At 46.0% G+C, this 12,500-nt stretch overlaps 2 protein-coding genes across 2 annotated transcripts in view; one reads left to right on the top strand and one right to left on the bottom strand.

Annotated features, from left to right (window-relative positions):
• Positions 1-2,043: 2,043 nt before the first annotated feature.
• cldn15la (claudin 15-like a) lies at positions 2,044-6,733 on the bottom strand (the record flags this gene model as incomplete). Its single annotated transcript, XM_080010524.1, has 4 exons — positions 2,044-2,161; positions 2,296-2,377; positions 3,615-3,779; positions 6,517-6,733. The coding sequence occupies 4 exons, from the start codon at positions 6,731-6,733 to the stop codon at positions 2,044-2,046; spliced, it is 582 nt and encodes a 193-aa protein (XP_079866650.1).
• Positions 6,734-11,324: 4,591 nt separating this feature from the next.
• crfb16 (cytokine receptor family member B16) overlaps positions 11,325-12,500 on the top strand; it is a gene marked incomplete at both ends in the record, with an annotated part of 8,383 nt that continues 7,207 nt past the window's right edge. Inside the window, 3 exons of the mRNA XM_080010523.1 lie at positions 11,325-11,401; positions 12,107-12,354; positions 12,473-12,500. The exon at positions 12,473-12,500 is cut by the window's right edge and continues 97 nt beyond it. Of these exons, the coding sequence (XP_079866649.1) occupies positions 11,325-11,401; positions 12,107-12,354; positions 12,473-12,500 (353 nt within the window). The remainder of the gene's footprint in view (positions 11,402-12,106; positions 12,355-12,472) is intronic.

Here is a 12,500-nt window from a genome sequence, read left to right as displayed (position 1 = left end):
TATATGAACTACTACCATATGAATCACTACTATATGAACCACTACTATATGAACTACTACTATATGAATCATTACTATATGAACCACTACTATATGAACCACTACTATATGAACTACTACTATATGAATCACTACTATATGAACCACTACTATATGAACTACTACTATATGAATCATTACTATATGAACCACTACTATATGAACCACTACTATATGAATCACTACTATATGAACCACTACTATATGAACCACTACTATATGAACCACTACTATATGAATCATTACTATATGAACCACTACTATATGAACCACTACTATATGAACTACTACTATATGAACTACTACTATATGAACCACTACTATATGAACCACTACTATATGAATCATTACTATTTGAACCACTACTATATGAACCACTACTATATGAACCACTACTATATGAACCACTACTATATGAATGGACATTTTGTTGGCAGACTCTGTAGTGTGTGTATCCTGAAAGAGCGAACACAACCAAGGTTTTCCCGGAGGCGTCCATCTTGCTTTTCTGACTCTTCGTACTGGAACGTGATCGACTCGGTCGGACGTCAGTCCCGGCTCCGACCTCTGAGGTTAATGAACGCAGCATCGGCTTATCGCGGTGGGGAGGGGCTTATCACGGAGGGGCGGGGCTTATCACCCGCTGTTTTTGACTCTCCACGGGAAACGGATTGGGAGGTTCGATTCCCCTGAGCTGCACAGGGGAATGGAACCTGCAACCTTGAAACAACTTTTATTGAAGGGAATTCATATGACTTGGTTTTCGGGTGAAAATAAAGAGGAGGGTGAGGATGAAGAGGAGGAAGGACCAAGAGGAGGGTGAGGAACGAGCAGGAGGAGAAAGAAGAGGGTGAGGAGGAAGAGGAGGAGGAGGAGTAGGGTGAAGAGGATGAAGAGGAGGGTGAGGATGAGGGAGGGGATGAAGGGTGCAGAGCTGTAATCCGGAGCTGTGTGTGTCAGCGTCCCGGACACTCAGGTGACACGAGGGATTATGGGACATTCAATCATTCGAATTACACAGATTACACACACACACACACACACACACACACACACAGTATGTGCAAAGTGTGTGTGTGTCTGTGTGTGTGTGTGTGTGTGTGTATGTGTGTGTGTGTGTGTGTGTGTGTGTGTGGGGAGGTGTAGAACAGTAACCAAATAATAAGTGTTTTTGAAGATGACACTATTTTTATTTGTATTTTTATTTGTATTTGTATTTGTATTTGTATTTGTATTTGTATTTGTATTTGTTTTTGTATTTGTCGTGTCATTGTCATTTCACTGTTCTGTGACGTGAGCTGCAGAGTGACGCTCCACAACAAAACTACAATAACAATCATTTGAAAACACTTGAGGTGCTGTTGTATAAATACTATGTTGATCTGGAACTAAAGGTTCATGAAAACACCAGTTTACCAGTGGGAACAATCAAAAACACCAAAACACAGTTTATGAAATAAAAACTTTATTAAAGACAAGATGTTCCAAGTGGAACGTGACGCTCTGACAGACTGAGGTGACGGGTCAAGAAGCAGAAGAAAACATGAAAACATGAAGAAAAGGCTTCATGGACGTGAGGAAGAAAAAGATGGAGGATGGAGATGGAGGATGAAGAGCGGCTCCTCCTCGCTAGACGTAGGCCTTTGCGGTTGAATCCGGTTCTGACCGGACGTAGATCTTCTGCGGCTGGTGACTGTAAGCCCTGGAGGAGTACTGTGTTAGTACTGTGGTACTACTGTATTAGTACTGTGGTACTACTGTGTTAGTACTGTAGTACTACTGTGTTAGTACTGTGGTAGTACTGTGTTAGTACTGTAGTAGTACTGTGGTACTACTGTGGTAGTACTGTGGTAGTATTTTGTTAGTATTATTACCGTGTTAGTACTGTGTTATTACTTTGTTAGTACGGTGTTAGTACTAGTACTGTGGTACATCCGGAATATTTCTTGCACCATTTGTGAAAGACAAGGAGCGAGTGAAGCGCTCAGTTTTTTCCTGGTGTACTTACACTTTCTTGCCAGCAGGGGAGGCTCTCCGACAGGCGCAGCAGAGCAGAGCTCCGCCCAGAAGGGCGAGGCAGGACCCGCCCCAGCCCATGAAGAGGCCAGTGCCCAGCTCAAACCTGCAGCGTGGGTGTAGAAGAGAAACTACATCACGCTTCGATGAGAGTATTTTTACTCTACCAGTATATTAAATACATGCTACTGGTACAAGTACGGGTACTAGTACTGGTACTGGTACAGCGTGTCCACTCACCTAATGCCCCCATTGAAGGGGTTGTTGAAGTCCTCCACCACCATGGAGGCGTACCAGGACACGGCCACCATGGTACACAGACCTGCAGCCACACCCAGAAAATGACAATATCTATATACTGTATATCATAACACCACCTACCGACCCACCGACCTACTTACCTAGCTACCTACCTACCTCCCCACCCACGGACCTACCTACCTACCCATACTTATCATCCTAACCTCCCACCTACCTATCCTTCTACATCGCTAAATGCCTACATATCTACCTACCAACCTACCTACCTACCTACCCACCCATGGACCTACCTACCTACATACCTACCTACCCACCCACAGACCTACCTACCTACCTACCTACCTACCTACCTACCTACCCACCCATGGACCTACCTACCTACATACCTACCTACCCACCCACAGACCTACCTACCTACCTACCTACCTACCTACCTACCTACCCACCCATAGACCTACCTACCTACCTACCTACCTACCTACATACCTAGCTACCCACCCACGGACCTACCTACCTACCTACCTACCGATACTTATCATCCTAACCTCCCACCTACCTATCCTTCTACATCGCTACATGCCTACATATCTACCTACCAACCAACCTACCTACCTACCTACCTACCTACCTACCTACCCACCCATGGAACTACCTAACTACCTACCTACCTACATCCCTACCTACCCACCCACAGACCTGCCTACCTACCTACCTACCTACCTACCTACCGATACTTATCCTAACCTCCCACCGACCTATCCTTCTACATCGCTACATGCCTACATATCTATCTACCTACCAACCAACCTACCTACCTACCTACGTACTTATCTACCTAAAATAGCACCTACCTGCCTACCTTTCTACCTACCGACCTACCTACCTACCTATCTACCTACTGACCTACCTACCTACCTACCTACCTACCTACCTACCTACCTACCTACCGACCTACTTACCTATCTATCTACCTACCTACCTACCTACATACTTATCTATCTACCTACCCTAGCACCTACCTACCTATCTATCTACCTACCTATCTACCTACCGACCTACCTACCTATCTATCTACCTACCTACCTACCTAACCTCCCACCTACCTAACTACCTACCTACCAACCTGCACAGCTACTGACCTACGCTCCTTTCTATCTATCTATACTGTGTTTATTCATTATTAATAATAATAATAATAATAATAATAATAATAATAATAATAATAATAATAATAATAATAATAATAATAATAAAATCAATGATGATGATCATTGCAAGGTGGCCAGCTGTAGACCTACCAGACAGGATGGACAAGATGCCTCCGCCCACAGTGATCTTGGCTTTGGTTCCGTCTTGAGCCGACCCGATCCGGATGCACTTGAGCCCGAGCAGTGACACGATGACGCAGGCCAGACCCAGGATCAGCGAAATGATCATCAGAGCCCGGCAGGCCTGGACGTGGCCTGGACAGGGGGACAGAGGGATGTGGAGGGACGTGAGGACAGGGGGACGTGGAGGGACAGGGGGACGTGGAGGGACGGGAGGACAGGGGGACGTGGAGGGACAGGGGGATGTGGAGGGACGTGGAGGGACAGGGGGACGTGGAGGGACAGGGGGATGTGGAGGGACGTGGAGGGACAGGGGGACGTGGAGGGATGTGAGGACAGGGGGATGTGGAGGGACAGGGGGATGTGGAGGGACGTGGAGGGACAGGGGGACGTGGAGGGATGTGAGGACAGGGGGACGTGGAGGGACAGGGGGATGTGGAGGGACGTGGAGGGACAGGGGGACGTGGAGGGATGTGAGGACAGGGGGATGTGGAGGGACAGGGGGATGTGGAGGGACGTGGAGGGACAGGGGGACGTGGAGGGATGTGAGGACAGGGGGACGTGGAGGGACAGTAGGACGGACGGGTAAATATCAATTAACCATTAACCAGCCATTCAGTCAACTTCACACTGAGGGCAAAGTCACAAAAGGGTTGACCACACACAGTTAGAATGAAGTTGTTCATGTCTGAAGAGAGCTGTTGGTAATTGAAGTGCATTTATAAGGGGTGTCAGGCCTTGACTCTCCAGTGATCTGTTAATAATATTTTGACATTATCATTATAACCCAATTGTTATTGTTCAAATTTTTATTATTATTCTTCTCCTTTGCACTTTTTGGGCTAAAAGTGTCTGGAACAGGACAACCGCTGGAGACACACATGAGATGTCGTTGGAACCAGGGAGTCGTAGACACCTCGTCGTGTCTGTGAGGTCAACGTCCGTGAGGGACATGCAGTGTTCAATCCGTTTCACGCGTAAAGCTGATGTAAAGACGAGCGACAGCACAAACTCATGCTACGTTCCACACCAACTCGAAAATTTATAATTTGTGGCGATACTGAACCACGTGTATTGCTGCCTGCAGCTATATTTACAATTATTATTACTCTCAGGGAATCGGAAGGCAGGGGGCAGCAGTCTGTGGTGGTTTCAAAACGCACTCCAAAAGCAACTTGTTGAAACTTCGTGTTGTACAAAACAGGCGTCACAAATGTTGACAAAAACGGTTCCATATTTCTTATTAAACTCCAAAAATGTCGACAAAAAACAACTAAGGGTTTTAGGGAATAGCCATAAAGTGGTCAAAACTGGCATTGAAGCACCCGCGGTATCGAACCTCATAGCAGAGGACCACGGACAGCTCTGCCGCGGCGCCACTGAAAAAAGGAACTTTGTGGTAAAAGTTTAGATGATAAATGAACCCTCATCATTTCTAGATTGTAATATTAACGTTAAGTGAGAACCAGAATTCCTCCTGAAAAATGTAAATATCTACACATTTTATTCATGTAATAAATGAACTGTGTGGGAATATTTACTGGTACTATTTCAATGTTTTATAGTCGCTGCACATAAAGCTAAACATACTAAGTACATTTGAATGTAAAAGTACAGCTGTTTGAATCACGCAGCTCCACGGATCCATAATCACACACAAAACAAGGGCAAAGGGCCCTCAGCAGCAAACCTTTAGGGCCGTGTTTGTGCCGTCGTATCATCAGCGCCACATCTTTTGTCAATGGGACGGTGCAGGTAGGGGGCGCAATTGATGCGCAACTGATGGTGCTGTGAGCGCCCGCTACACCTTCTTTGTGAACCCGCCCCTGAGTCTGAAATATGACAGAAAGTCGTTGCAATAGTTGGAAAATTTGAAGCATCCCGGAGCGTCCACCGGACAGGAAGGTCTGCAGCGCAGAGTGGCGGGGCTTGTCACGGAGGGGCTGGACTTAGGGCGTGCAGACTCTACAGCAACTAATGGACTTCCACTGTTGTCGTCTGTCGGATTCTGTGTCAATCAGGCTTTATAACCACAAAGCAGCGCCACACGGTGGTCAAACACATCCTAATTCACTTAGAACGTACAGGATAATAATAATAATAATAATAATGATGATGGTGATGATGATGATGATGATGATGATATTGATGATGATAATGACAATAATAATAATAATAATAATAATTATTATAATAATAATAATTATTATTATTGTTATTATTATAAATAAAGTATAATAATAATGAAATATAATTGTTATCGGTATTGGACACCATGTACTGTTCTAGTCCGACAGATATCTGACACCAGGAAGTATTGATTATCTACTGATCCTTGTTAATGAATAAGAGAATATGAAGATCACAGACCTCACTCCCCTGCACCTCAACAAGGAGTTCTCTGGACGTAGAGAAAACTTTAAACACAACTCAACCGAGGACTGGTGTCGCATCTTTTATAGCGGAACATTTCATAAAATATATGTCAAAATATTATGTTTATTACTTGAGACCTCTGCCGAGCTTCTTTATGGGAAATCGGGAAATATTTTCATTTTGTGCTCGACTGTTTCTTTGTATTTTTCATTGATGTCGTGGAGCTGAAGCGGAGCGACGGGCGCTCGTCTAGCGGAAGCAGGAAGCTTCTCAGCACCCTTCCCTCCATTTTGCCTCCAGGAGGAGGCTCAAAATGGCGCCCGAACGAGGGATGATACCACAGGCCACGTCAGGAGGGGGGACATGCGGAAACTACCAAACGACTCGGTCAACGGGAATACAGTCCGTCTCCAAAAGGGATAACCGGTCAACCCCAGGGGCTTGATTTACTGGCGGGGAAACGATCTTGTCTTAAAATACTTTTTCGTGGTCTTACCCGGGAGGTCCAGCATGGACTCAAAGTCGCGGCAGGCGTCGATGCCGGCGCTGTTCTCGGTGCAGGAGTGCCACAGGTTCTCATACTCCCGCTGGGACACGATGACGCTGCCCGACACCGTGGAGATCTTCCAGTAGTCGTTGCCCAGCGCGGCCCCGGTGATCAGCCAGCTGACGATGCAGAGCAGGAAGCCCGTGGCCTCCACCGCCGTCGACATGGTGCGCGCAGGGACGCCGACGCAAACGCCGCAGAAATGTCGCCGTGCGGGGGAAAGGGTTCCTGGCGCCGCGTTGATGTGCGTGCGTGTGAGGCCGCGGGAGAGTGGGGCTAGATACCCGAGCGGGTGTTTTATAGCCCCGGCCAGACGGGAGGACTTTACACCCGCAGTCGTAAACACCGAGCGCCGCTCCTTCCTGCCCCGCCCCGCGGCGGCCATGATGCCAGGGGTGATGACGGCCCACGGACGAAACTCAAATCCCGACCTCCTGCCTTTAACCTCCTATCCTAACCTCCTCACCTCCTAACCTCCTCATCTCACCTCCTAACCTCCTCATCTCACCTCCTAACCTGCCAGCCGAACCTATTCACCTCCAAACCTCCTATACAACCTCCTAACCTCCTATCCTAACCCCCTAACCTCCTATCCTAACCTCCGAACCTCCTATCCTAACCTCCTAACCTCCTAACTTCCTATCCTAACCTCCTATCCTAACCTCCTAACCTCCTAACCGCCTATCCTAACCTCCTCACCTCCTAACCTCCTCATCTCACCTCCTTACCTACCAACTGAACCTCTTCACCTCCTAACCTCCTATCCTAACCTCCTAACCTCCAAACCTCCTATCCTAACCTCCTCACCTCCTAACCTCCTCATCTCACCTCCTTACCTGCCAACTGAACCTATTCACCTCCTAACCTCCTATCCTAACCTACTAACCTCCAAACCTCCTATCCTAACCTCCTCACCTCCTAACCTCCTCATCTCACCTCCTTACCTGCCAACTGAACCTATTCACCTCCTAACCTCCTATCCTAACCTCCTAACCTCCAAACCTCCTATCCTAACCTCCTCACCTCCTAACCTCCTCATCTCACCTCCTTACCTGCTAACTGAACCTATTCACCTCCTAACCTCCTATCCTAACCTCCTATCCTAACCTCCTAACCTCCTATTCTAACCTCCTCACCTCCTAACCTCCTATATCACCTCCTAACCTACCAACTGAACCTCTTCACCTCCTTACCTCCTATCCTAACCTCCTAACTTCCAAACCTCCTCATCTCACCTCCTTACCTGCCAACTGAACCTATTCACCTCCTAACCTCCTATCCTAACCTCCTATCCTAACCTCCTATCCTCACCTCCTCACCTCCTAGCCTAGTATTCTAACCATGTAACCTATCCTGAGTCATCATCACCGCGGTCAGATGGATGGAGTCAGACACCCCAGCAACACCTGAAACGGTCGTGGTTAATGCGCTGACACTGCAGGGTTGTGTGTTCTATTCCCAAGAGCAAGGCACCAAGATCGCAGGGTTGGTGGTTCCAGTCCATGTCTTTGCATGCTGCTGGAAGTGTTATTATTGTATGTCAGTATCATTTGAGCAGATTCTGTTTTCCTACGTTCACCAGGAGCTGAGCAGCGCAGGTGCTTGTACGAAGCCTCTGTGCCGTCAGAGATGATGATGCAGTGAAACTTCCTCTCTGCTGGTTTCAGGTTGGAAAAAATAAACGGACGTTGTGAGTTTTATGACTTCACACTTTTATGGTTCACCGTTAATATTTGAGTATCAGGAAGAGTCCAAAGTCCAAGGAGCTCTGCGCTGTGGAACGGTCACAAGGAGATCCCACTAACATAGCAGATGCACTACTGTGTATCTATAACACTGTGTGTATTTAATACTGTGTTTATTTAATACTGTGTATCTATAACACTGTGTGTATTTAATACCGTGTGTATTTAATATTGTGTGTATTTAATACTGTTTGTATTTAGCACTGTGTGTATTCGATACTGTGTGTATTACTGTGTGTATTTAATACTGTGTGTATTTGATACTGTGTGTATTTAATACTGTGTGTATTTAATACTATGTGTATTTAATACTGTGTGTATTTGATACTGTATGTATTTAATACTGTGTGTATTTAATACTGTGTGTCTATAACACTTTGTGTATTTAATATTGTGTGTATTTAATACTGTGTGTATTTGATACTGTGTGTATTAAATACTGTGTGTATTTGATACTGTGTGTATTAAATACTGTGTGTATTTAATACTGCTTCTTTACTGTGTTTTTTTTCTTTTGGCCTGGAAAGGAATGAACAACATATGAGCAATACTTCATAACTTCATGTGCTTGAGAACTCTTTGGCTATGTTTGGAGAAGTCCATCAGCCAAGAAGTGAGTTTGAGATTCAATAAAAATAAAATCTGCTTCCTTCATTTCAGCGAAATTTTAAAAGATATATTGAAGAAGTGTGATGTAGAGCAGCAGCGGTGGGTGTTCACTCTGTTGTCATTGTGAAACTGAAGGTGTTTGAATCAAAGCTCAACGCTCCAAAACATTGCTTCACTATTCAAGATTCAAGAGGTTTGTTCATCACATACATATACATACTTTCATACATGTACATACTTTCATACATATATGCAGTGAAATGTAATGCAACGCACCCAGTGATAACACACAATATGTCCTGGGAAAAATTTCTTTCTAATAGACCAACTAACTGACTCCTAAAACGTAATACAGTAAGTCGAATACTTATAGAATAAATAAAAATATATAGAATAAAATAAAATACAATAAAATAAAATTAAATAAAATGGAATAGATAGAGGGAATGTGCTTATGTATATGGAATAGGCAATTATGTATATACAGATATGTGCATTAAAGTGGCTGAATAACTGAATAAAGTTCAGTTGAATGTTTTGAAGGTGCTTATTTACTAATGTTAATATTCATGGGTTTGGTTTGATTCAACATGTGATGGTTAGTTGTAGATAGATAGTTTGTTTGATTGGATGTTGTTTACGTTCTTTTTTACGTTGATTTTTGGCTGTAACTTTCCACTTTGAGGTATGAACAATTGCATGTTTTTTATGTACAATCAATACATACAAAACACTGTTACATGAGTGCTGTGTCATTTATTTTTGATAGATTTAAGGGGGGTGTAGTATTTCTAATTCGTACCAGCTATGTACACTGGGTGTTAATACCTTATGTATCATAGTGTATAAAGGTATTTCTTGTCTTGTATCCTGTACTTAATGAATACTTAATGACTGTGTGTGCTGCCGCCCCGGGCTCTTAACAAGTCGAACAGGATCTGCCGGCTGCATCCAGACTGAGCATGGCTCCTCACAGTGCACAGACCCGAGCAGCCGAGCAAAGAGCGCAAAGCAGAAAGACGCAGGACTACGGGGCTACTGACACCCAGCTCTGCGGGACTACTGACACCCACCCTTCTGGACTACTGACACCCACCCTTCTGGACTACTGACACCCACCCTTCTGGACTACTGACACCCACCCTTCTGGACTACTGACACCCACCCTTCTGGACTACTGACACCCACCCTTCTGGACTACTGACACCCACCCTTCTGGACTACTGACACCCACCCTTCTGGACTACTGACATACACCTCTGCTGGACTACTGACACCCACCTCTGCTGGACTACTGACACCCACCTCTGCTGGGCTACTGACACCCACCTCCGCTGGACTACTGACACCCACCTCCGCTGGACTACTGACACCCACCTCTGCAGGACTCCTGACACCCACCTCTGCAGGACTACTGACACCCACCTCTGCAGGACTACTGACACCCACCCTGCCACCGCTGCAGGACGACTGACACCAACCTCTGCAGGACTACTGACACCCACGTGGGCAGGACTACTATTATCCCTAACCTATCCCCAACTTAATGTGGCTGAGAGGGGAAGGTCTGCTGCTGCTCCACCTGGCTCTGTGCACCATCACTGGTGAGAAACTTTCCCCCTTCCTTCTATACTACAGCCTTGTTTAGCACGTCCCCCCCTCCTTCCTTCTTTACCTCATCCCATCCCTTCATCCTTGCTTCCTTTCTACACCCCTCTTCAATACCTCTTCTTTACTTTCTTCCTTAAATCCCCCCCCATACTGCCTTCTTCACCTCCTTCATCCTTCCTTCCTTATTCCCTTCCTTTATTCCTGAAGGAAAATAATCTCTGGGCTCGGAAATCACTTCAACTTGTTTAGTATTGATCAGTGCTACTTCCTCATGAAACTAAAACGTTGTCATCTCCTGATCCAGTGTTGCTTGAATGGCTTCCCAGAGCCAGTATTTGTCACTGTCAACAATTTTCTTTTTATTTAAATGCATTTTAATCTATTATAACTAATTATTATTTTTGGAAAATATATTCCTGTTCCTTTTTTTATAATGTGGAAAGTGTCAATGATATATATTATTCAATAATTCAGTAATGATAATACTGCCTCATTTCTTCATATGAGTGCTGAACATATGAGAATAGTATCTCATCCACCCAAATAAAGAAACAAACCCAGACTTAGGAATATATTCTCCATACATCTGATTGAATATATCTGTTGAATTTGCTATGTGGCTGTAGATGATGAATCAAACGTGTAGAATCTGAAATATTTGCCCTGTAGGCGTGTGAGGGCTGTGTCTAGTTGCTTGTAATGCAGTTGCACCAGTTTGCCACAGATCACCATGTTTCGTCTGACGCTTGGACGGTTCCGTCGCTTCGGGACCTTTCTATCCAGTCCGTCAACATGCGGCACATTCTCTCCTGGCGCCCCCTGGAGGCCGCCTGCTCCGTTGCAGTGGTCTACAGCGTGCAGTACCAGGGGTGAGTCTCCAAAAGTGTGTTAAAGAGGGAGGAAGCTACTAGGTTTCTTTTAGGTAAATCATAAAAAAAGGGCAGTTCCCTCTGTTCTGAGACGCTGGGGCCGTGTCCGCTGAAGGCAGTGAAACCACGCCCTACCGCGTCATACGTTTTCACCGGAGTAACTTCCATGTTTGAATGTTCTGCTGAACCCGGTCCAATGAGTCTAGTTCCTCACCGCAAAGCGCCGCCTTCTGGCTGCCTGCCCCTCCCCCGCCACGCTCTCCGGTGCCCCCTGCTGGCTCCTCCACAGGCCAGGTGGGGGCTCTAAGGCCTGCTAGCATGCAGCTAATGCTAATGTAGCCAACGGGACGGTTCATTTTTGTTCCGGGCATCTGTGACAATAGTTAAGTTAAATTAAGTCTATTTAATTTAAAAATGAAACAATTTGTGGAACACCAAACCCAACAAATGCCAGAGTACTGAAACATATTTTCCGTAATGACAGAATTTTGTCTTGAAATCTCAGGATTATCAGAGCAAGCAACATAGCTGCGTTCTAACAAACAATGGTTGAAAGGGGCTGACATGGCCGACTGACTGATGTTGGGAACCAGATAGGTGTTGCCCAGGGCAACGTGATATCACACAATTTGTCTCCAGACCATGGATCTGTTCATTCGGCCCATGAGCGTTAAAAGACAAACTGCAGTTCCCCCCTCGCCACAGGGAGTTTGAGCGGCAGCTGGACGGCAGCTGGCTGGACGCCCCCCAGTGCCAGCGGACCCCCCAGGCTCGCTGCGACCTGACCCGGGACCTGGGCTCCGACTCGGACTACGCGGTGCGGGTCCGGGCGCGGTGCGGCCCGAGGGACGCCGCCTGGGTCCAGCTGAGCCAAAACTTCAACAGGAGAGACAGTGAGATGACCCTGTTGTCTAGTAGTGACTTTAGATTGTGTTCAAATGGTGAAAATGACAATTAATAAAGTCCATGATACATGTGTGTGGCTACATGTGTCCTTTTGTCCTTCATGTTTCCCCGCCCCCCTGTCTCCATGTCTCCATGTCTCCATGTCTCCCCGTCCCCCTGTCTCAGCTCTGCTCACGGTCCCTGACATGGTGGT

This window comes from Zeus faber, assembly GCF_960531495.2.
Source record: "Zeus faber genome assembly, chromosome: 12".
In the NCBI taxonomy this organism is placed as follows: Eukaryota; Metazoa; Chordata; class Actinopteri; order Zeiformes; family Zeidae; genus Zeus; species Zeus faber.
This window is presented reverse-complemented; position numbering and strand designations above follow the sequence as displayed.